Source organism: Triplophysa dalaica, chromosome 12 (assembly GCF_015846415.1).
Source record: "Triplophysa dalaica isolate WHDGS20190420 chromosome 12, ASM1584641v1, whole genome shotgun sequence".
NCBI lineage: Eukaryota > Metazoa > Chordata > Actinopteri > Cypriniformes > Nemacheilidae > Triplophysa > Triplophysa dalaica.
In genome coordinates this window covers 20,655,815-20,681,203 of record NC_079553.1, presented here as the reverse complement: position 1 = coordinate 20,681,203, position 25,389 = coordinate 20,655,815, and the positions used below count along the sequence as shown (strand labels likewise).

The following is a 25,389-nucleotide window of genomic DNA, read 5'->3' as shown; positions in this document are numbered from 1 at the left end:
CAGTGTTGTATGGATTTTTCCTGGGGTTTGTCTTTGCGCTTCAATTTGTGAGTGTTAGATTTGATTTAAGAACACCTGTACTGAGCAGATTTCCTCATGGCCTTTATTCTCGATTCAAGACCAATGCGTGGGTGAGGAAAGGTACAGGTTCATTATTCAAGTTCATTTCTAGTATTTACACTGTCAATCATAAGTTTGATCACACTCATTTATTATTCTTGAATAATCTTTATTACTTGATGTGTTGCTTTTTTATTGCTTGAATAGAAAATTCATCAAAACTAGCAAGTAGCATAAATTGAAGTATTATGCAGTGACCAACGATTGACTATGAACGATTTCAAACTTGTGTGTTTTAAACAGTGATGTGCTTGTTACATCTTTTTCTTTATCAGTCATTTCGTTTGTAAACAAAAATATATTCTCATCTTTTTTAACAAGATAAATTTAACTGAGAAGCAAAATTTCATTGGATATGAACATTCATTTCAGAGAATTTTACCACAAAATTTAGTGATGAAGTTTATCTTTGACACAAGAATAAAACAATTAGCCAATGCAAGAAGAAAAAAACAACCTTGTTTTAAATAAATGTATTTTGTCTATTGGATATGGCTCACTTTAAGCTTCTTAATTGTTCTTAAATATATTTTTATAATTATTGTTAATATATTTGTACAAATTGTATTATATTATATTACTATATAATATTATGAGTTATACTAGAATATTTATTATTCTAGTTTATATTGTTAGTAATATATTTGTACAAATTACATAATATTATATTTCATTATGTTATAATATATTGTCATTATTACATTATCTTATAATTATACTATATTGTATTGTATTATATTACACTGAACAAAATTTTATATGCAACATTTGTTTTGCCCCCCATTTTTCATGAGCTGAACTCAAAGATGTAAGACATTTTCCTATGTACACAAAAGGCCTAATTCTCTCAAATATTGTTCACAAATCTGTCTTAATCTGTGTAAGTGAGCACTTCTCCTTTGTCGAGATAATTTATCCAACTCACAGGTGTGGCACATCAAGATGCTGATTAGACAGCATGGTTATTGCATAGGCACATCTTTAAGTTCAGCTCATGAAAAATGGTGGCAAAAACAAAAGGGTTGCGTTCATAATTTTGGTCAGTGTATATGTGACCCTGGATCACAAAACCTTAAGTAGCACAGAAATATTTGAGGCAATAGCCAACAAAACATGTTATGGGTCAAAATGATTTATTTTTCTTTCATGCCAAAAATCATTAGGATATTAAGTAAAGATCATGTTCCATTAAGATATTTTGTGAAATTCCTACCGTAAATATATCAAAGCTTAATTTTTGTGAGTAATTATCTTTGCTCAGATTCCAGAGTTTCATATAGTTGTATCTCGCCTATAGTCCGATCATAACAAACCACACATCAATGGAAGGCGTATTTATCAGATGATGTTTAAATCTAAATTTTATATTATATTATGGGTAAGGGTAATATTAGATTACAAATTATTCATATAAATATTCATAATGACATAATTGTACAAAGCTGGATGAATATACTAAGATAGTATTGTTTTTGTGGAACAAATTCTGTGTCTTAATGTTTAACTTTTGCATTTTCCAGATGAGGTAGCAAATACCCTGTTTTCTAAGGTACGGGTGCTGTGTTGGATAATGACAGGGCCTGAAAATCTGTTAAAAAAGACCCAACACGTCAAGGCCACGTGGACCAAACACTGTAACCTGGTGTTATACATGAGCTCCCAGACGTCAGATTTCCCCACCGTGGGGCTCAACGTGAGCGAGGGCAGAGATCAACTGTACTGGAAGACCATCCGTGCTTTCCAGTACATCCACGACCATCATCTTCAACAAGCAGACTGGTTTCTCAAGGCTGACGATGACACGTTTGTGGTCGTGGAAAACCTGAGACGCCTGCTTTCAGAGCATGACACCGAAAGGCCAGTTTATTTCGGTCACAGGTTCCGGCCTTTTGTCAAACAAGGTTATATGAGCGGAGGAGCCGGATATGTGTTGAGTCGAGAAGCTCTCAGGAGATTTGTGCAAGGTTTCGACGCGGGACATTGCAAACATGACACCACGTTGGAGGACGTGGGCTTAGGCAAGTGTATGGAGACCATGGGAGTCGCGGCCACAGATTCGAGAGATCCAAACAAGCGGGAAACGTTTAATCCGTTTACTCCTCTACATCATATCGTTCGCCATGAGAACAGAAAACAATCATGGACGTATAGTTACTACCCCACCATACGGGTGAGTTACCCGGGACCTTTATTATTGAATGTCAAGTTACAAGTGGTTTGGCATTTTACAATAACTGATTTTTTTAAGTAAAACATTGTAAATTGTAATATTATTTTAACGCAGTGTGATGCTGTAACACACTGTTAGCTTTCAACAACAGTCATCAGAGGATTGTAGAATGATCTCTTTACAAAATCCCAAATAAGTCTGTACTTACAGAGTGTGTGTATTTAGTTTTTAAGCTCATTGTCTCTTTTTTTTTACAGGGCCCTGGATGCTGTGCAGACTTTGCAGTATCTTTTCATTATGTGCATCCTACAGATATGTACACGCTGGAGTATTTAACACATCACCTGCGACCGTTTGGATACAAGTACAGACTTGATCTTCAGCAAAATACTACAAATACTACAAGATAGTAGTAAAACTGGACAGATAACGTTTGAGAAACATGGATTGTTTTAATAAAAAACTATTTTTTATTAGTGTAAGGTCCAACTATTTATATAAGATGTGACCCAGTCTGTGAACTCCCAGCTTAAGTCTCTTTTTTTTCGCTCTGAATTAGATTTTGAGACTTTAGCCCATTTTTACAAACTGGGTCGAAAATGAATGAATGTACAACACAAAAGCTTCAAAAACCTCATGGTTGTTATTGTAGCACTGTTTAATAATGTTTCGCAGGTCAATTATTTGTTTCCTTTCTGTTTTTGAACAGGGGGAACCTTATCTGACAGTAACATTCTCAGTTGTCAGAAATAGATAGAAAATAGAACATTTTAAGATACACCCAAAAAGGCCAACAAAAAAATAAGCTCATGATTTGTTGGTTTGAGTCAATGAATAGCAGGTTTTATTTCCCTTATTAAATAATGTTAAATTGAACAATAAAAGGCTGAATATATCTGTGTAAATTTTGAACATATATTTGAACTTTCTGTATAATGGAACAAGCAGAACAATTGAAACCGAATCAAAATGTTAAGCGAATAGTTTCAAGATTTAATTATTTATGTAAGATTTATATAAAATAATGAAACTAGAAGTCCTTAGAGCAGTGTTTACATCTAGAAAAGTGGTCTATAGACCCAACACTGATCTTTAGCAAAGGAAATAATACAGCTAATAAAACGATAAAGTTACTTAACCAAGTGACATTCAAACGTTTAATGAAAATAGATTGGTTTAATTAAAAATACTTCTATTTACAAATAAATTTCCGCAAGAAACCAAATGTGCTCATTGACTTTTAAGAATCATTTTTTTTATAATTTCATAATTCATAATTTTGTGTGTTTCGTAATCAATGCTATTTTTAAGCGATCATGGCGGCAGTATCAGCAGTGACTGACAACTGATGAATTCCCTCTGAAAACATTTTTGTGTGACATGACTGAAAATAGGACATAAACTATACAGTGGACCCCAATAGTGTTTTCATACATTGGATTATTTAAATATAGCAGTACAAAAACCGGTTCACTGTATATTCATAAGATTTTCGTACCCTTATGATTTTTTCCATTTGAGAATTTCAAAACTTGCACTGTAGTTACTTCAGAATGTTAATAGTATATTGATAAATCCTAAAATATTTTTAAATAACAAAGTGAAGACAAATCTTTCACCTTTGGTGTGGGAAGCTTATATTTTCACGCAGGCTTTTCTGCAGGTCTCTGCACTATCGAATTGGTTTTTGTTGCCATGGCAACCTCCGAACCAGAACTGAGCACTTGAATTGGCTTTCCAGTCATAATACCATTTGACAACATGGTCCCGACACGGATCGGGTTCCAGAGGCAGCTGACATCCCTCATCTGAAAAGATTTTGATGTTATAAATAGTAGATAATATGTCTTTTTACATAAGTCTTTGTTTTTTAGGCTTCTGTCACAACAGTTTGTGTGTTTTATGCAACTTTTAAATTTTGAACTTTGGTTGGATGGATATTTACCTGGATTGAAATCCTCTTGGATGAGCAGCGGAGGATTAGTGGTTCTCTGTGACGTCGAGCCCGGCGTGGGATCGATCCTGTAGGTGTTCTGTCCTGGATGATTCAAAGACGTGCGAGGTTTTTCATCATGGATGGATGTTGAGGTATTCTCACATATCTCTGTGAGCAGTTAACTTTTCAATTCTAGACCACAAGAGACAAACATCACTGATCACTTTATTTTTAAAAGGAAATTTGTATACATTTGTAAAATATTTATAATAATAATTGTATAAAAATATTCATAATAATAATTTTATAAAATTTATATCAAAATATATCAAAAAAGTTTTTAAAATAGGTTAAATAAAGTGAATGTTAGTATACTTTTAATCTGTAACACAAATATACTTCAACACATAAAAAGACATATACTTGACTTATACTGAAAAAATTATATGCATTTATTATAATTGCACTCTTTACATACTCGCTATATTTCACTATATACTTTTAATGTACTTAGAGCGTTTTTAAGGTAAACGTCAAGTATAAAGATAAGTACCAAATAAAAACCTGAAAAAATTAAATATAAAAGGTAAACTAAAAAAATGACTTAAAAAGTATCATTATGAAATAAAGTACAGTAAGTTATGTACAAAAGTATACTTGCAGTATAAAAATTAACAAAACTTGTTGTCCACTGAAAGTATACTTTTAATTATTCTTTGACAAACAAAGAAATCCCCTACAAGTATTGCACTAGTACACTTAGAAGTTCACTTGTATATAGTAGTTGCAACATTACAAAAAGCACTTGTACACTAGCTGTGTCCTCAAGTTTACTACTGTTACACTTGAAGTATGCTTAATAATGTCAGAGCTTGTGACCGGGTGACCTGAGTTCGAGTCCCGGCTTATGGTCCTTTCCTCTTCATGATCTTCAAAATCTTCATGGAGCGGGTCACTTTCATTCAACACCCCTATAACATACATGGTGATATTGGCCAAATGAGCCTCTTCGACAACGTCCTCTATCTTCACGGTGTCACGATGATCCGTCTGTCCATCGGTAATAACCACAGCTACTTTCCTCACGCCGGGGCGAGCAACACGAAACATCTCAGTGGCCTTTCTGATGCCGCTTCCCGTGTACGTTCCCTCTCCGATGTACGTCATTTTCGAACGGCGGCCTTGACCTCATCGTGAGTGGAGCGTTCTTGTAAACTTGTGACCACTCGGTTGATGTGGCTATAGAGGATGATGCCTATGTGGGTGAAAGAATGTAAACTTCTTATGTCCCCTTGTCTAAACAATATTCTACGGTTGAAGAGTCTAGTCGACTGAACACACATAGTTTGCAGATCTGGAGACAAAGTTTGACACAGACACAATTGCTTGTTCAATCAGAGTCCAAAGTTTATTGTTAAGGACTAATATTTATAAGCTTGAAACAGGAGGTGTCATATAAAACCACCAGAGTGGAAAATCACCAGACATTCTGTTTAGTTTTTCCTCCTGAACAATCAGATATGATTACATATTTAATATTACAATAACAAAACAATTGTCCATAGGCATCATTAGGAACCTTGATATGGAGAACATCAGATACTTATATCAACATAAGACAGCATAAGACATGATACAACTTTCACCGAGGTTAAACAACAAGAAAGTAAGGCACATCTTATGTGAATAGAAGCTAATATTAAGAGGAATGAATATGAATGAATACAAATGATATATGAACTTTGTATTAAACACAGATGCAATATTTGTAGAGGACAGGACGGAATACAGATTCTCACAGTGGGTAACCTCAGGACTGACCGACGCTCGGTCGACCAACGCGCTCACAAAATCTTGAATGATGTCAAAGTTGACCTCACCCACGCTCTCAAAACTGTCAATCACAAAGACCAGCTCGAGGGGTTCCATGCAGCAAACTTGACCGCAACCTTATGATCGAGAATAAACTCATTGAGACAAATAGTCTGGTTTATCATTAAAGCAGTGCTATAAAGGAACTGAACTGTGACTTACCACAAATAGATTTGATTAAGGTGAATATTTCCTCTCTCTACAAAATACATAATACATTTAAGTATTAAAACTCTGGTAAAAATGTATGGCTTCACTTTGGATGGAAAGTCTACCGAATATGTAAAGGCAGGGCTTTCGGAAAACTCTTAAATGAATCTCTGCTCTTTACCGTGAGACCCGGCTCTCCTTTTCCTCCGGGATTTCCCTGAAGAAGAAAATGGTGAGTGTTGTCAGCCATCTTCTATCTGTCATCATTTATTCAACCTCAAATCGTTTAAAACCTGTATATGACTGTAGAACACACAAGAAGATATTTAGAGGAACGTCATCCAGAAAAAGAAAGAAAGTCATACAGGTTTGGAATACCACATGACAGTGAGTACGTGATGAAAGTAGTGTCAATTTTGGGGGGAACTATTCCTCTAATGCTTAATGTTTAGCTGTCACAATTTGTTTCACAAGTTTAATGTTCTGTTCATGGTCTCAAAAGTTAAAGAGATAGTCCCAATCACCTGTCATTATTGACTTTCTCTTGAGTCATTCCAAACCTGTTTTCATTCTGTTGAACACAAAGAAAGATATTTGGACGAATGTTATAGCAAATGACAGTTCTGGGGCACAATTGACCATATTAGAAAACAAATAGAACTGTTTTTCTGCTTTTCCTTGTGTAGAACAAAACAATTGTACAAATTATTTTTCCTACTAAGGTAGTCAATGGCGCCCCAGAAAAAGGTCATTTGCAAACATTCTTCCAAATTTCTTCTTTTTTCTTTGTGCTTACCCAAACAAAGAAATGTATACAGGTCGGAACAACTTGAGGGTGAGTAAATTATTACAGAATTGTCCTTTTTGGGTGAACAGTCCCTTTAAAAACATGCTACGGATAAAAATAGCACAAATGAGAATTTGTTTACTGTTCAAAACACGTCCATTAAACATAAACTATGTACTAAACATGCAAGGAAGTCTTGCTTTCTAAGACTGTAAAATTGTACCCCAACCATAACTTATGACATAATATTTAAGATGAGTCATGATGTATTGATCTGACACGTCAATATAAAGTACGTCAGGGTGTCTCAGAACATGAATGTTCGAGCGTTTTAAATTTTCTCACCGGTTGTCCTGTAGCTCCAAGTTCTCCCAAACCTCCTCTCTCCCCATTGCGTCCTGGTGCTCCTGGAAACCCTCGATCCCCCTACAAATAACCCAGTATTTTTATTGAGTACTTCATTTTTTTAAAGCTTGCCAGTATAAATGACCATCTACTTTCATTGTGTGGTTTACAACATTTTAATATCTGGGTGAATTATTTTTTCGAGACGGACTATAAGATCATCTTTACCTTTGGCACCTGTAGACCCTCTCCAGGAACCCCTCTTGGTCCCTGTACACCCTGATATCCAAGTTCACCCTGTACAAAACACAATACGGAGTAAAATGCATGTATAATTAATTCATTTGTTCATCAGATTGTAATATCAAACAGCATTTAGGTACAGAGATTTAAGAAATGCTGTCGAAAAATAAGCTCAAGATTGAAGTTACCTTTGATCCTTGTATGCCCTCTCCTGGTAATCCGGGTGGACCAGCAGGTCCAGTCTGACCAACAGAGCCCTGCAGCCCAAAACAAAGCTAGGCTATATATATACAGTATATCTCAAAGCCTGTCAAAAAACATGTGTGCGCGGTTCTTTACCACAAAACTATAATAATTAATAATTATAAATTCTGTTTAAAGAATCTTTCTGATCATTGAAGTGTTTTTGTTGTCTATCTCTCTCTACATATAGTATAAGTGATACCTTCTATCCTGGTAGGCCTCTTCCGGGTGCTCCGTCTTGTCCTCTGGGACCTGGTAAGCCTATTCAATGAGATGTTGTAGCTCAGTGTTTAGAACGGTGGTTCGATTCGTATATGTTGCTTTGGATGAAAAATTAGATGGCAATTTACTTTAGGTCCTGGTTGTCCAATTCCTCTTTCCCCAAGAGCTCCAGGCTCACCAGAGAAGCCCTGCTCTCCCTGACAGAAAACACATCAGAAACAGAACAGAAAACACAAAGTGTTCGGCATCATGGAGTTTGGTTTTGTCTATATGCACCTCATTCGGACTGCTTTAAAGTCATGGTGAGTTTTTGGCTAATAATTTGTGGATAACTCGGTCACATCAGTTTTTACGTTTCTTGTGACACATGCATTTTTGTCACAAGACACAAAAGAACCAGTGAAGTTATTGACATTTATCGTGTGTTTGTTTTGGTTTCAACTTTGCTTGATAAGATTCAAATATTAAATGTTTGCTCTTACAAACATATCTTTCGCTTCAGAAGACATTTATAAACAAATAAATTACTTTCATGATGGAAGCATGTGCTTTTTGGAGCTTCAACATTTTGAGCACCATTTTAACATAAAATGATCTGTTTGTGTTCAATTGAAGAAAGAAAGTCAAATACATCTGAGAGGACATAAAGTTGAGTTAATGGTCATATTTCGGTAGAGAAATATAAGCATTTATAATGGTGAGGCCTCATCAAGCACCAGCTATACACCAATATTGATGCATTATAACTGTTAGAGAAAACAAAATCGTTTTTCTCCTTGAATGCCTCTGCCAGGTAATCCTATTTGTCCAGGAAACCCGGGAAGCCCTGCACTCCCCTAAAATGATAAACACAGTGGTAATGAAAATACACTAAACACAAAATGCCCATTTATTATAAAACTTAACTCTCGCACAACGCAATTTCACCTTTTCACCTTTGACCCCGTAACCTTGGAGCCCACGAGCGACAGTAGGGCTGCCAAAGCCCCGGTCACCCTAAAAAAATGTTTTAATTCGTGCCAGGACAACAGTAAAATGTCTTTATGATTAGAGATACTATTAGAATCATGTGTCTTCATCATCATGCGTCTCACCTTTGGTCCAGGAAGTCCCTCACCTGGACCTTCTGGGTTCCCCTGTGGTACTGGTTGACCTGCAGAACCCTTGAGTGACGGACAGCATCATTATTTCACATATTTGTGATGAATGATGATGTCATACATCTCTGAGGACATTAAAAGAGACTTACAGGTACCTCAGGCTGACCCACAGCAATCGGACCAACCGGACCTGGTCTTCCTGGGTTTCCCTTGTCTCCCTATAGAACCAGACAGACCTCTGAAATAACAAGTTTAATTCAAAATTGTATATATTTTTTAATTTACTTTAATTATTTCTTTAATTGACTTAATCTTCCAAATGTTTATCATAAGGCCATGTCGGAGCAATGTTTCAAATTAAAAGTCTTCAAAGACCAAACAACCTGAGCTATTCTACGTTTACACAGCTTTATATTATTGCTGTAATATTGACAGTGAATGTCATTTAAAAGTCTAAAACTCCTAAAAAACATGTTCTTGAACTACCTTTGGACCAGGAAATCCAATTCCAATGGTCCAGAAGCGCCGAGCTGTCCTCGTTCACCCTAAAAGCAACCTGAAGGTAAGTGATTTATTTGGACATTTTCGATATTCGATTTTTAAGAGTTAATTCAGCAGCTGCACAAAGATTCTGCACGTATAGAAGGACTTTTATTTATACAATTCTACAAATATTGTGCCATTTATCTATATTATATCATTTTAATTCAATTTAACAGCACTTCCTGGGATTGATCATCAGTCTGTGTTAATCAAAACTATACATTGTGAAATGATAAGCCAAACATGTCTTTTGGGGGTACAGCCGAAAACATTTTCATCTTTCATTAGCATGAGTCAAGAGGTGTGGGAGGCATATTTCAATGAATGTTCCCCGTGTGGAATTTACAGAGAATAAGGCAAGCCTTGTATAAACTTGTTCTAAACAAAGGCACTCTTTGTTAAACATTTCAGAGCAACAGATGTGCATTAAAACTGATACGAAAACATCTCCTAAATGTCCATTTTATGGCTCCCAGATAGAAGACATTCTGAGAATGTTAATGTCAGACATAAATATCAGTTGAAGGTCTGATGAGCTTGTTTATTGTTTTATACTGTTGTAGGAGGTCAAGTTATGACGTTCCGTGATTTTTATATTCAAAAACATCTAAATCAATAAGTAATAGGCTATTTTCTACACAGGTTTTGAGGCCAGCTCTGCAAACGTTCGGTTTTAATGGGCGTGCCGCATTGAAGACTTTATAAGTAAACGCCTAATGCTTTGATTGGATAGTAGTTTGTGTAGTTGGAACCTTCTTTGAATTTGGTTCGAGACGTAACGTTAGGTTACACATTAGCACCATTCACAATTTTCGCATGATATATGACCGTACCTGTCAGCATTTGAGACCCGTGATCCCGAACCGGACCAAAGATCACCGCGATCGCGGGAGTCAAATGTTACGAAAGTTTCCACGACAAATAAACTCCCTGTAACGTATGGATATCACCCAGCACCCGATATAATACAAAAACACTTCAAAACAGCCTCCATTTTTCGCAAACGGTGGATAAAACCTTGAAAAATTATTTTATAATAAGATTGCTGCACCGTTCCTATCGGATCCAATACTGAAGGCACAGCACTGCTTTAAAATTTTAGTCATTCCACAATTCTCTGCCTTGTTTACGAAGGAATCCTCAAAGAAATGAACGAACAAACCCTTCAATTTTTTTCTCACATCAGCTGGAACTTCTTTAAAATTAAACTTTAACCCCGCATTACTAATGTCGGAATCAGAAGGAAGGTTATGCATCGACTGTTTTCTTCCACAACCAGCGATGGCACAATACTTAGCTATCTTTAACGGCACGTTTATTTATTGCTTGCTCGCTCTATCTGGTTTGGCGCCACCTGTGTTACTTCAGAATTGTCATGCGTGAACCAGTGGGCGGGGCTAGAGAAGAAGTTGTTGATATTCTTCTGTGAAGGCGGTGTTCAACCTATCAATGTAGTCATAGATAGGTTAATTCCAGATCCTGGCGTTCGCTGGGCCTGGTGTCAATAACAGACGTAATCTCAGTTACAAGGGCGTTTTCAGTTCTAACGCTTACATGATGTTCACGTTAGTATGATTCGCTTTTATATAACAAAAGCTTGGGTTAAAATTGTGATTTTAATTCATGTCTCCTTTAATAACTTTTCACTGACAAATAAATACAGTAGAAGATTTTGGCATACTTTAGATCCTGGATGACCCTCGAGTCCCTGGTCCCCCGGAGGCCCATTCAAACCCTGGTAAAATATATAAAGTATATGTTAAAATGTACAGCCGCAAACAAAAGTTTTTCTGAATTGACTATTTATAGGTATATGTTTAAAGGTACAGTTTGTAAGAATTTTGCAGTGAAATATCCAAAAACCACTAGACCAATGATATATATATTTTTCAGCTGAGTACTTAAAAAATCTCAAATGTTTCCAACTGCTTTTAAATTCTAAACAGTGGACCGGGGCCGTTTAGTCGCATGTCAATGGCATCATATCCGCGTTACCCTTTGTTACCACCTTTACTGACGTAGCAACCGCGTGACCCTTTCGTAGACAAATGCGGAAGTAGTTTGTATCATCGGTCAGTATAGCATTATTGCAAATGATGTGGATACGTTCAAAATAACTTTTACTATGATTTATTTGAACACTTTAAACTATGCAGTGTTATCACACCATCAAATTGGACATTTACTGTAACATCTATGACTAACAAGTAACAATAATGAAATAAAATGATTTCATCAAAAAACATTTATAAAACTTTATTTCCTCTTACGCTAACATGATTTCTCGTTCCAAATTTAGAAAGCTCTCTTATTTCTTCTGCGGTGTTATATTTAATATCTTTCATTTCTTTTATTCATAATTTTAAGCAAAATACTAGTCACAATAAACATTAAAATGCATGATGAATAATTAACATCTATGACACAATGCATACAGTATAGATATTTTATTCCTTATCACCTCTAATCGCACAGTACAATAGCTTTCTCTGTCAAAGAAAAATGTCCTGAAAGCCTGGACTGACTGCTGTTGATGTGTACATTAGAACTGGATAATGAGCTATCTGCACATCACATTCCATAAGTGCAGGGTGGGGAAACAGACCGGTCTCCACTGGTTCTATAAATTCCGTACCACATTTACTATAAAATTCAAGCCATGATAAAATATATACATATTTTTAATTTCATAACAGATGATCAATGTGAAAATGAAAGAAAAATCTGAATCCTTTTCATTTGCTTTAATGACATCACGCTCATGGACTTTATATTTGCACTCAGATCTTTGTTTACATTTTTTATCATATTATCACTATCACAGATTTGACCATCAAATGTCATTCAAAGAGATCAATGTTTGTAACTGCACTCCTCTGAGACCCCGTGGCCCTGGAGGTCCATCAATGCCCTACATGAAATCCAACATAAAACAAATGAATGCTTATACGGCCCATTTCTTAACAAGTAGGAATATAGAGAAGACATACCTGATGTCCTTTTTGGCCTGGTGGTCCACAATTGCCTTGATCCCCCTACAACAGGACTGAGGACATTAGATTGAATTGTGGAATACATAAATGGAACAAGATACATGAAAATGTGGCAAAAAAATGTTCAGATGCCAAATGATACGCACGATCTTATAGACATAACAGAGCAACAAAATGACATGTTTAAATAGTTTTTTGTTGCATCATATCGGGTATGGCATGATGTAATATTTGCAAAGTTAGGGTTGAATCCTGAAAGCTGTTTATTGGTTCCGATGTTTCCCAAGTTAATGCATATTGAGTCTATTCATCTTACTTTATATATATATATATAGTATTTAGCACTTAATTGACAGAAAATATCAACAAATTACAATAACCAACAGAGATGCAAAAAAATTAAACGTATATTTCACCTTATCACCTTTGAAGCCAGATCTTCCCTGTGGATGAGAGACCATTCATTGTTTTTTTTTTAACAGAATAAACACGTCATATTGAATGAGGAATTAATCAAAATGATGAGTCTGACCTCTGCACCATCATTCCCTGGACGACCGTCTGTCCCTGTTTCTCCCTTTAAAACCGAACAATAATGTAAAACCAGTGAACTAGCCACAACTTTATTAAAGATTCCACAAACGGTAGACAATAATGTGATTTATATTTTCATCAACAGTGCCACACATATAGTAATACATATCAGCCTGATCGTAGAGGAATTTGCATGTTTATTGTGAAGTGGCTAATCATATTCATAGAAACTTGTATGATATTAATGCAAGCGTATGATTATGAGAAAAATTACCGGTCCTTCAAAGAAAGATTATGTACCCTTGAGCCTTCTTCACCAGGATCTCCTTCTTTACCCTAAACAAAATACAAAATATTATTCAAATCACTATCATACATTATACAAATGAGCAAAATTTACCACAGTTTCATCTCCGATACTCACAGGACTTCCTGGTGGACCTCGAGCACCTCTTTCACACAAACACACTGTTGGCTGTGGACACTGGCATAAGAAGTGACAACAGGTATAATCAGCACAGCAGTATTTATTCTGTGTTTGTAATAATTGTCATTATATAATGGGTCCTAAAAGTGTTTGGACACTTAAGTCACATTTAAAAATCTAGTTATTTTACATTAGTGGATCCTAACCTGGAGGGGTGTGAATAATTTTATATAAACGTAAATAAAAAAATAAAACAATATATATATTTATTTAAAATATGTTCATCATTTAAAACATTGTGTTCTACAAACTATTTTGTTTGGCCTAAGAGTCCAAACACCTTTTGGGGACACTATATCTCTTTTACATGGTAAAGTCACAAACTTACTTCAGTCTCTACAATTGTTTCCTGGTAATAAATAAAGAGAAAAACGTGTATAAGACGTATGAAAGGGCACTTTCATAATAGTTTTAAATCAAGATAAAACAAATAGTGTTTGACAGTAATCTATTGCAAAATCCCATGTGTGGATTTGGAAACCTCTATGTGCGCGTGTAAGAGAAGACTGTTGTTGTCTGAAGTGTGGTCATCGGACTTTTCATAAGTGGCAGAACCCACATAGAAAACCCATCATACAGAGATTCACCCACTCATGTGTAAATCAGGACAACAGAATGTACTCTTGTTACTGTTTATCCCAAACCCGCATAAATAGAAACAAGGAAAAGTCAAGGCAAACTTTGATGTTGACAAAGCCTTCTCTTGTTTTTTTTTATTCAAGTGTTCTATAAGCATGCTTCTTTTTAACTGTAAATAAAAAAGTGTACCCTTCAGTCTAAATTTTATATATACTTTTCAGAAAAGGGCCTATTTAAAATTACACTAAAGTATACTGACAGAAAAATCGGCTGTGAGGAAGTTTTCTAGGTTTGTAGTTGTGTTTACTCTTTAGATTGAAACGTCTATTTAATACTTGTTTCCACATAGTTTAAATACTGTATTTAAAAATGTAATATGTAATTTAAACAATATATAAATTGTTAACTATAATGTTAAGATCCCTTAAAGAAACTTAGTGTACAGCTCTAAAAACTACAAGTAGTGTACCAAAAATATACTTCAAAGTGTACTTTTACATACTAAAAAATGTGCATAAAGGGAAAATATCATTATGTCTAAATTGAAGTGTAGTTTTAGTACAAACGCACAAAAAACGTTGTAGCAACTATATGTGCAGACTTTGTGCATCCAAGGTTTACTAGATGTTCATATAGAGATGCAACGATATATCAACACAGTCTTATAGGATTTAGTGATATTGTCACAAACTGTAATCTATTCATTCTTCTTCATGGACACGAATTCCCCCCTTTTTCGTATCACCCTGCACGACTTTCAATCTAACGTAATTCTATATTTCATGTCTAAATATATATCAACGCAATCTGATGGGAATTCACATATAGTCTAAAATGTGGCTCATTTGTGTAAATTCCTAATTCCTACAATCTCGTTTGTATGTTTTGCAATGATTTGACTTTGCCCCTGTGACGTAAGGTTTAGGGGCGGGGTTAGGGGAGTTATCCTTTGCGGCTGTGATTTAAGGTTCCCTTTCTGTCGGTCTCTCGACGTTGTGTCGAGAACGACAGATGGGGTTCGCCCTTGAGAACCAATCAACTCTGACTACTATAGAAAAGGCCAATGAAATTTGGCGAATGAAATTTGCATGCCGGGCTCCGCCCCCGGATATCCGGTATAAAAGGAAGCCGGCGTGCAGCATTCATTTACCTTTTGTTCTTCAGAGCCTTCGCTCATGACTACGAACTGAACGAATTCAATGAATTCTTCCTCTTCTTCTTCTACTGCTGGTTCTACGACGTGTAGCAGCGGATCGTCCCTACCTGCAGCGACCTTCCCCTGGGCGTCTCGGCAGTTCCGAGGGTGTGAGTTTTATCTAAAAGTCCTTTTCAGGACTGACTGAGCATTCTCCAGCGCGGCTGTTCTCTTTGGTGCGGAAAGGAATGGATACGATCGCTGCATTAGGTGTGTGGGCGTCCAGCACACTGAAGCAGCGTTCGTTGACACATCTGCCCGCACTGCGGGTAGATTGTCATTCAGAAGTTGCGGTCACGGGTGGCTGTCTTCCTACGGGAACCAGCCACCATTTCGTTTGCTACCAGGGCTGTGACATCTGTGGCTACGGCCCTGATGACCACCCATGTTAGCAGCGTTAGTGATATGGGGAACTCTGCGAACGTAAACCCGCCAGCTAAGTGCTCACGGGCCGATCGCACCCCGATTCGCTTTTCTGAACGTTCCCCAACCGGCGGTGGCATACCGTCCGGATTCTCACGCACACACATCGAGAACGACATGTCCCGCTGTTCTCTTGGGTGCGGCAGGGGACTGACACGATCGCTGCATTAGGTGTGTGGGCGTCCAGCACACTGAAGCAACGTTCGTTGACACATCTGCGCGCACTGCGGGCAGATTGTCATTCAGAAGTTGCGGTCACGGGTGGCTGTCTTCCTACGGGAACCAGCCACCATTTCGTCTGCTACCCGAGCGGTGACATCTGTGGCTACGGCCCCGATGACCACCCACGTTAGCAGCGTTAGTGATATGGGGAACTCTGCGAACGTAAACCCGCCAGCTAAGTGCTCACGGGCCGATCGCACCCCGATACGCTCTTCTGAACGTTCCCCAAACGGCGGTGGCATACCGTCCGGATTCTCACGCACACACATCGGGAACGATGTGTGACGTAGATGAGATGTCGCTCGCAGCATCGGAGGGAGACTGACATCCGACTCTGACGAATCCGAGCTCCACCCCCAGCGGTCGAGTTAGGAGGAAGCAGAAATGTCATTCATGCTAACCCGGGGTTCCGGAGGTGCATGAGGAGCTGTGTAAAACTTGGAGCGCTCCACTCTCGGACCGCTCCAGTGAAAACCAGCTCCACCTCCCTTACTTCCCTCGATGGTGGGGCAGCCAAGGACTGCGTCGAGATCCCCCGAGTGGAACGTCCGCCCGCGGTGCACCTGTGCCGCGGACGGCTACCACCTGGGGGGAATCGGCCACGCCTACGGTCCAAAGCACGTAAGACTTCGGCATCACTGGTGTCGAGGGCTTGCGATGCCGCGGACAAGGCTGCCTCCTCTCTCTTCGCCATGGCCATCCTGCAGGTCCGCCAGGCCAAGGCGTTGAGAGAGCCCCACGAGGGTAAGACCGACCTGGGTATAATGCAGGATCTCCGTGCCGCCGCTGACAGCGCTCTACGGGTGACTAAGGCGGCGGCACGGGCCCTGGGTCGGACGATGTCCACGGTAGTGGTCCAGGAGAGACACCCCCGGCTATACCTTGTGCAGAAGAGTGATACCAAGGAAGTCCGCTTTCTTGATACACTCATCTCGCAGGGTGGGTTGTTGGTAAAGACCGTCGAGGACTGCGCTCAGCAGTTTTTGATGGTGAAGCAGACAGTGGCAATTAACCACATTTTTCTCACCGCGACTCGGCCGCCTGAAGGCCTCCGAGATCCCGCGTGACGTCTGCTTCCCTGCAACCCAGGACCCCTTCGACATCGATTCCGGTTCCTGTGCCCCCACAGGCGGCACCCCGGAAGCAGAGGTCGAGGGGGGAAACCTCCACCCCGTCAGCAAACTTCTCACGAGAAGGGACACTGACGGGAAGACTCCAGGGAGAACAACATCGGGCCCGAACCATCACAGCCACGGCTCTGATCGGTCGGCACGTGACGACTCCTGCCTCGTCACCAAAGCCGGGCCCTTTTCAGGGCCTGGCGCCCACTTACTCACAGAGTTTTTCGGTCTCCCCGGGTGTACTTGCAGCCGATCCCACACTCCACTGGACTGTGCTCGGCGAACCGACCTCACGCCCTGGCGAGGCGTGAGGTCGTACACATACGACAGTTGTCACCACTCTCAAACCGACAGTGCGTGCCATTGTCCCGCCAGGCAGGTAAAAAGGCGGAGCCATCCTTCCCTCCGGGGACCCCCCGCGACAGATGGTTAGCTCCGCCAGCCGACGAACCACCCCCCGTGGAAATGATGAAGCAGACTGCCCCCTTGGTCACCCTGTACAGTCCCTGGGAGCTCAAGAGCTGCCCACACTGTCTCGCTGGCTAATGCGGGTGGTCCGTCTTGGTTACTCGATCCAGTTTCCCAGAGACTTCTGGCAAAACAGGCATCGAGTTCGTCCAAAATCAAGACGTTCAATGGGTCACAACCTGCACTTCATCATTCCCTAGAAAGACGGCGGGTTGCCATAGGTCTGCGTACCCTGAACAAGCACCTTCACGAGTTGCCGTTCAGATGCTCACGCAGAGGCGCATCCTGACATCTATCAGGTGTCAGGATTGGTTTGTGGCAATCGACCTGAAGGACGCTTACTCTAATGTCTCGATCCCCTCGACACTGCCCCGTTCCCATGGTTCGAGTTCGAGGGGTGGGCATATCAGTACAGAGTCCTCCCTTTCGGTCTGTCCCTGAACTATCTCGACGACTGGCAAACACTCGTGAGATCTGTTCTGTACACAGAGGGACCTGGTGCTCCGGCATCTAGATCGATTGGGATTTCAGGTCAACCGAGAAAAGAGCAAACTCTCCCCAGTGCAGAGCATCCTCTTTCTCGGTATGGAACCAAACTCTGTCACCATGACGGCACAGCTGTCCGCAGCACGTGCCCAGTCAGTGTTGGAACTGGAGGCTCCTGGGACACATGGCATCCTCCGCGGGGGTAAGACCCCTCGGGCTGATGCACATGAGACCGCTTCAACACTGGCCACAGAGTCAAGTTCCGAGGACAGCGTGGCACACCGGCAGCAGGCGCATGGTGATGACGCCCTGCTGCCGACGCACCCTAACCCCTTGGTCTTCCATGACCTTCCTCCGGGCGGGGATTCCCCTCGGGCAGGTTACGAGGCACGTCGTGGTGACGACGGACGCCTCGCTGCAGGGGTGGGATGCAGTGTGCAACGGGCACGCAGACGCGGGGCGCTGGACGGGCCCCCGTCTGCGCTGTGCAATTGCCTAGAGTGGTGTACGCTCACGGTAACTAACACAACTTGCCCGACGCCTCCTCCTGTGGAGTTAGCAGGTGATCCGCTCCCTGCGGGCCACACACATCCCAGGCAGACTGAACCAGACAGCCGACACGCTCTCTCGTCAGTATACGCCTTGCGGAGAGTGGCGACTCCACCCCCGGTCCAGCTCATTTTGGGTGTTGTTCGGACAGGCACAGATAGACCTCTTATGACACCACCCATTGTCTGCTTTGGTACTCCCTGACCGAGGCCCCCCTCGGCACGGATGCCCTGGCGCACAGCTGACCACGGGACGGGCGGAAGCACACCTTCCCCCCCCTTGCACAAACACTGTGCAAGGTCAGGGAAGAGGAGCACCAAGTGTATTGGTTACACCACACTTGTCTAACCGCACTTGGCTTCAGAGTTGATGCTCTGAACAGCGACTCCCACTGAACCATTCCCCTGACAGAGGACCTGCTCTCTCAGGGCAAGGACACGTTCTGGCATCCCAGATCAGACCTCTGGAACACCCATGTCTGGTCTCTAGACAGGACGAGAAAATCCTGAGATGGCTACTCCCCCTCTATGGCTGAGACCATCACCCAGGCTAGGGCCCCATCTACTAGGCGGTCACACGCCTCTAGACGGCGCCTCTTCTCGTCCTGGTGTCTCTCTCTCTCAACGAGAAAAGACCCACTGAGGTGCTTGATCAGGATTGTGTTCCCCTTCTCACGAGACTGGAGACTAACATCTCCCCTCCAAACTGAAGTGTATGTAGTCGCTATCGCCACTCATCACGACTCAGTTGATGGAAAGTTTCTAGGGCAACTCGACCTGATCACCAGGTTCCTAACGCGCGAGAGGGCGGAATCCGCCTCATCTCCGCTCCATACCCTCTTGAGAGCCCCTCAGAGGTTCCGATCTTCCTCACCTGAGTAAGACAGCCCTCCTGTTGGTGCTCGCTTCCGTCAAGAGGGTAGGGGACCTCCAAGCATTCTCCGTGTCACCGGATTGCCTTAAATTCGGCCCTGGTATTCTCACGTTATCTTGAGACCCAGGCCCGGATACGTGCCCAAAGTTCCCACTTCTCCCTTCGAGGACCAAGTGGTGGACTTGCAGGCGCTCCCCACTGGGGAGGAAGACCCAACCCCATCCGTGTTGTGTCCTGGACCGCACGCAGAGCTTCAGTAGCTCTGACCAGCTCCTAGTTTGTGTTGGAGGACAGCAGAAGGGGAAGGCTGTCTCCAAGCAGAGTCTGGCGCACTGGGTCGTGAATGCCGTTACGACGGCATTTTGATCTCAGAATCTCCCATGCCCATTGGCAGTGTGGGCTCACTCCACCGGAGTTTAGCCACCTCCTGGGCACTGGCAGAAGCACCTCTCTAGCAGACATCTGTAGAGCTACGGGTTGGGCTACGCCCAAACACCTTCGCAAGGGTTAACAACCTTCGCGTAAACCCGGTGTCAGCCCACGTCCTGCGTGGCGACATGTAGGACTGGCATCCGGGGGGGCGTATGCCTGCGAAAGCACCTTCCCACCCTCCAAGAGGTTGGGTCAGTGTGCTATCTACCCTTTTCTTCTTACCCAAACACATGGCTAAGAAAATTGGTACCTCACCAACCTTCCTTCTTACCCAGACTCTGGTTAAGAACAGGCATTCCATCCATCACTAAGCAAGCACCTCCTGGGGGTTGGCTGGGCAGAGCAGCCTTCCCCCTTAGGCCGGGAAACCTTATGACCTATCACAGATAGTTCTAACCGGACCTGTGCTATCGGACGCAGTAACACCCCCACCGTGGGCTGTTCCGTCTGTTATACCCTCATGACATGGTTCCCACACATGGTAACCCATGAGCTTCCCCAGGTGGACCTCCACCTCGCGGTACTACCCAGTCCGCCCCTTCCATGCGTTCTCCTCCAAGGACGAGACCATATCATATCTCCACCATATTCCTCCCCACGGGTAGGAGGTGGCCTCTGCAGCGCTTCTCTGATTAAGAGTTGCGCTTTTCCCGGTGTAAACCCGAGCCGGACGGCCTCTCGCCTGTAGAGAGCTAAGGCCCCGTCCGGGAAAGGTTACCGGTCAGGGCTGTACCCATCTTTCTCCCAGAAAGCTCTGGAACCCCCCGACCACCACACTGGAAGGTTACAAGTTTCACGAAAGCGTCGAGCTGACACGCCCAGGCTTGTTACCGTCGCTTCGCTGAGATTGTGACGCGATACAGCGTTTGTGGCGTTTTCCATAGATAACCCCATCTGTCGTTCTCGACACAACGTCGAGAGACCGACAGAAAGGGAACGTCTTGGTTACGTATGTAACCTCGGTTCCCTGATGGAGGGAACGAGACGTTGTGTCCCTTATGCCACAAACACGTATCGTATTCTGCTGCAGTCGTGAGAGGATCTCAGGCTCTTCAGAACAAGAGGTAAATGAATGCTGCACGCCGGCTTCCTTTTATACCGGATATCCGGGGGCGGAGCCCGGCATGCAAATTTCATTCGCCAAATTTCATTGGCCTTTTCTATAGTAGTCAGAGTTGATTGGTTCTCAAGGGCGAACCCCATCTGTCGTTCTCGACACAACGTCTCGTTCCCTCCATCAGGGAACCGAGGTTACATACGTAACCAAGACGTTTTGGGGTGAGGTAAGACGTTGGTTAATCACCTCCTTAAATATGTACGACTTCTTTTGATATCAGGTTATAAATATATAAATGTACGTATATTGGCTTCACACACGGTCTGTGTATTGAACGTAGTGCTGAATGACACGAAAAAGGGTGGAAATTTCTGTCCAAGAATACGAATATTTAGATTCCAAATTGCGTGCCAATGCCACAAATTTCCTTGATAGTGGTTTGGATATATCAGCCAATAATCAGTATCGGCCGATAGTTAAAAAACAGCCGATGATCAGGGCCGATGAATCCTGTCAATCAATAAAGGAAAGGAAAATTCAATGCATTTGTGCTGTTTGTCTAGTAATGTTAGAAAACAATTTCAGTTGTTTAGTCATTATATGAATTAATAACATTCAGAAAGTTAAGAAATATAAAATCTAAGTTAATATAACCATCATAGTATCGGTATTGGTATCGGCATATGCAGATACGAATCTTAATAGTTGGCTATCAGTATCGGTGGAGAACTTTAGTATTGGTACAAGTATTATAAACTAAAAAGTTGAGAAATTTGGTCCCAAGTAATAATGAAATAAAAGTTCACTTCCAAGTATACGTCTAGTACACTGATATTCGTATACTACATAAAGTAGCCTACTTATATGTGAACTTTAGTTATACTTACTCAAATTTGAAGTACAGCATATTTGCTTTTGTCACGGTGTGACAAATGGTATATGGAACTTATTCCCGTTGAAGCCGTGTTTCCGCTGGGACACTTTGAGTGTAACACCGGTCCCAGGCCTGTGTGTGCATCTGTTGCCATGACAACCCCAAATGACCGATCGGAAACAGGTGTGGGGAATTTACCTTGGGGGTTTGAGTGAGGTCCTGTCAGCACTTGAGAGAGTATAAAAAAGCAAGAGAAAGAGACTGTTGGTGTGGTTCTCTCCCGTGAGAAGTCGTTTTATCGAGTGGTTGCAGTTATTGGAGTGCGGGTGAATGAAGAGGAGAGTGTGGACTTGATGAGGGACTTGAGGGCAACAGAGGGAAAGTGAAATATCCTGTTTGCATTGGAGAGGAGCTAGGTAGTCGAGAACTGAGTCTCGTAATTGCATGTATTCGACACTGAATTGGATGTGGTTTGGAGTGTGTGGATCACGATCATAAATGTCACCGAGTGGATTGTACTGATTCATTGCCGACCTCCTGTCTCTTTCTCCATCATAAATGGTGATGTGAACTCTGCCTGTGTTTGTGAAGAAAAACATCCCGAAATACCCTTTGTAGCATTGATGAACGCGGCCCCCTCGGACAGAGACCCAAGGGTGAGTGCGGGCTTTAAATTGCACGTCGTGAAGTGAGATTGCAGTGCCTAAGATTGACGTTTCCCCCACCTTATATGCTAGAAGTGGAATTGCTGTGTGTGTGGAAGATGCATTCCCTTTGCCGTGCACTCTCCCTGTGCTACGCTGGTCTACTGTCAATAGTGAGAGTTCTGTGTCATTGCTCTGTTCTAACTGAGTGGATGTTGAGGAATTATCATCTGGACTCTGAATTAACCCCTCTGTTTGAGTGAATAAGAGACGAGATGCCTTGTTGAATTGTTCGTGGTCTGTCTCCGTAGAAGTCCCATTCATCCCGCTGACTTTGAGTCTGCTGTATTCCTGCAACGCAGCCGTATTGTGAGAAGTGCTCACTCCCTTCTATGCACATGAACTGTATACCTTGTGTGAAGCACCCTTTCTGTCTGCTCCAGTAGAGGTCCCGTTCAGCCCATCGACTTTGAGCCTGCTGCAACCTGGGAGCCCACCTGTGTGGGGAGAAGTGACTGTCCCTCTGCTGTGAACGTAAAGCCGGTCCGTTCTGTCTGGAATATCCACTTCATCTAGGCCAGAAGAGGCCTTGCTCAGCCTGTCGACTAGAGTCTAGGGAATTCCCGCAATTCATCTGTATCGTGAGAAGTGTTCGTCCCCTTCCAACTCATGTGAACCGTATGCTTACTTGAAGTATCCCTTCTGTCTGTTTCAGTAGGAGCCCTGTGCAACCGGTTGACTTCGAGTCTACTGTATCCTTATAGTCACCTGTGCTGAGAGAAGTGGCTGTCCTTCTGTTACGAACGGGGTTGGTACACTTTGTCTGGAGTATTCCTCTGTTCCAGTTTCTGTGCCTGTGGAGAGAAGGAGGTTGAAATTATTCGCTTACCCTGTAAAGATTCCCTCGCCACCCCATCATCAGAGTGTGAATCTGCTGTATACGTACCTGACCGACGGCCATCTGCCCCGGATCTCGTACTTGTGAAGGAAGGGAGGTTGGAAATATTTACTTACCAGAGAGACTTACCGGGCCGTTCGCCTGTTTACTGCATCTCCACCTGGGAAAGACCTACCTGACAATTTACCTGTCCACCGCCCCATTCACTACAGGGCCCGCACTGAGGAAGAGAGCGGGAGAGACCCTGGTTGTTGTACTGTTCACCTTCGATTCCTGAGGGCAAGAAGGAAGAAGATTTTAGACTAGGATTTTCAAATTGCTTTTACTTCTAAATAAAACTTGTTGAAATTTTATTCTGTCTCCGATTTCTCCCTCTGATACGCTCCTCGAGGTGGTCCTGGTTCAGGGGTGGGCGTAGTCCGGCTTGACCCATCCCGACCTGTGACACTTTCTTTTTATCGTTTTTTACAGATGAATGAATGATTATGTGGTCAGACAGATGGACAGACCAAAAAAATCTCTCACGAGCTGTTGCACGAGTCTTTCCTCCAGCTGGGGGTCAGTGAGGCTGTGGAGATACTGTTAAGTGGGACTGCTCGCCACAGCTCTGTGTTTGGCACTGTTCATGTTTAATGTCTTGATGTTGTGTCTCTTTGCCTCGGCACTTGCCATCATGATGTCAGGGTTACGTGGATGATCGATGCTGTCGGTCATGAGCAGAGCCACCCTCATGCTTTGATCTTTGACTCAGGAACATGTCTAGGTCCTGAAAGTCTCAAAAGCGTTGGTCGATGTACACTGCACTGCTGTAGTAGACGAGCGCAAAACGAGTTTTGAGGTGCCAGTCAAACACCTGCATCTGAGCAACCCGTTTGCTGAAGGTTCTCACTAATTCTTTCTGACGATCAAACAAATAGACCTTTGCGCTCTCTGAGCTGTCCAGAATATATCATAATAGGATAATAGGATATGTAATGGAAACCAATGTCTGCATTTTTATGTATGTAGAAAGTAAAAATTCTAAAATTTTAAAATTAAATCAAAGATAACAATGTCATGTTAAGCACCATACATGTTAATTCCTTACCATTTTCATATTTGTTGGTGAGGTTGTTTTGCTTTTTTCCAGATGTTCTTTCCGTCTGGCATCTGGCCGCAGGTAGAAGCAGCCAAAGTAACATGCACAGAAAAATCACTTTGGCCATGTGCTCATTCATGTTTGGTGTTAAAGACAGGAAAGAACATTTTCAGGTCTTCTTTATATTGCATATTCTGCGATAAAACACTAGATGTGCAGAAGAGACAGAGAAAATGTCCCTTTATTTGAACACAACGTGAGCAACTACGCACATCATGCTGAACATGAAAGCTAAACACAAGCCACAGACTTTATTAATAAATCAAATTACTTTTCAAATCATGGAGTTATGATTCAGATAATTCATGCGAACAACACAATGACAAGCAAGTTGTTTACAGAGCAAAGCAGAGTGATTTAAATAAGGAACTTTAGGCAATAATATCAAGTAAATTAGTAGACATCTTTTATGATAATTGTTATTTTCCTTTTTACACCCCGAGCACGTCTATTTAAACTGGAATGTTGTTAATCATTTAACTAACAAAATAATAAAATTCAGTAAACTATTAAAAAGTTCTTAATTCTATGAAAATAGAATTAGAACAAAAACATGAAGATGGGCGTACATACCTTGCCTGTTACATAGAAATTTAAAATGTATTCAGGTACAGCTACAAATAACGTAATAAAAAATGTAATTAGTAACGTAATCCAAGTATCACAATATAAAAATAATGTAGTT

At 41.7% G+C, this 25,389-nt stretch overlaps 2 protein-coding genes across 2 annotated transcripts; one reads left to right on the top strand and one right to left on the bottom strand.

The window, feature by feature from the left end:
- The first annotated feature begins 1,651 nt into the window (after positions 1 to 1,651).
- On the top strand, positions 1,652 to 2,700 carry c1galt1b (core 1 synthase, glycoprotein-N-acetylgalactosamine 3-beta-galactosyltransferase 1b). Its single transcript, XM_056763165.1, has 2 exons — positions 1,652 to 2,290; positions 2,548 to 2,700. Exons 1-2 carry the CDS (start codon positions 1,691 to 1,693, stop codon positions 2,698 to 2,700), a joined length of 753 nt encoding a protein of 250 aa, XP_056619143.1. The 5' UTR covers positions 1,652 to 1,690.
- Positions 2,701 to 3,925: 1,225 nt separating this feature from the next.
- On the bottom strand, positions 3,926 to 24,783 carry col28a1b (collagen, type XXVIII, alpha 1b). Its single transcript, XM_056763164.1, is given in 27 exon segments — positions 3,926 to 4,098; positions 4,236 to 4,328; positions 5,114 to 5,395; positions 5,398 to 5,493; positions 6,035 to 6,175; positions 6,261 to 6,297; positions 6,430 to 6,465; positions 7,381 to 7,461; positions 7,609 to 7,677; positions 7,812 to 7,898; positions 8,217 to 8,285; positions 8,571 to 8,584; positions 8,849 to 8,924; positions 9,016 to 9,084; positions 9,183 to 9,251; positions 9,344 to 9,406; positions 9,675 to 9,703; positions 9,706 to 9,733; positions 11,413 to 11,471; positions 12,603 to 12,642; positions 12,722 to 12,766; positions 13,141 to 13,167; positions 13,559 to 13,594; positions 13,683 to 13,742; positions 24,092 to 24,308; positions 24,310 to 24,517; positions 24,636 to 24,783. Coding segments are annotated over 27 exon segments (2,352 nt in total).
- Positions 24,784 to 25,389: the final 606 nt, after the last annotated feature.

Excerpts from the sequence above, each read along its gene's own strand:
- c1galt1b (XM_056763165.1), top strand. The coding sequence starts at position 1,691 with ATGACAGGGCCTGAAAATCTGTTAAAAAAGACCCAACACGTCAAGGCC. Across the intron at positions 2,291-2,547 it reads GTTACTACCCCACCATACGG|GGCCCTGGATGCTGTGCAGA; the intron begins GTGAGTTACCCG and ends TTTTTTTTACAG.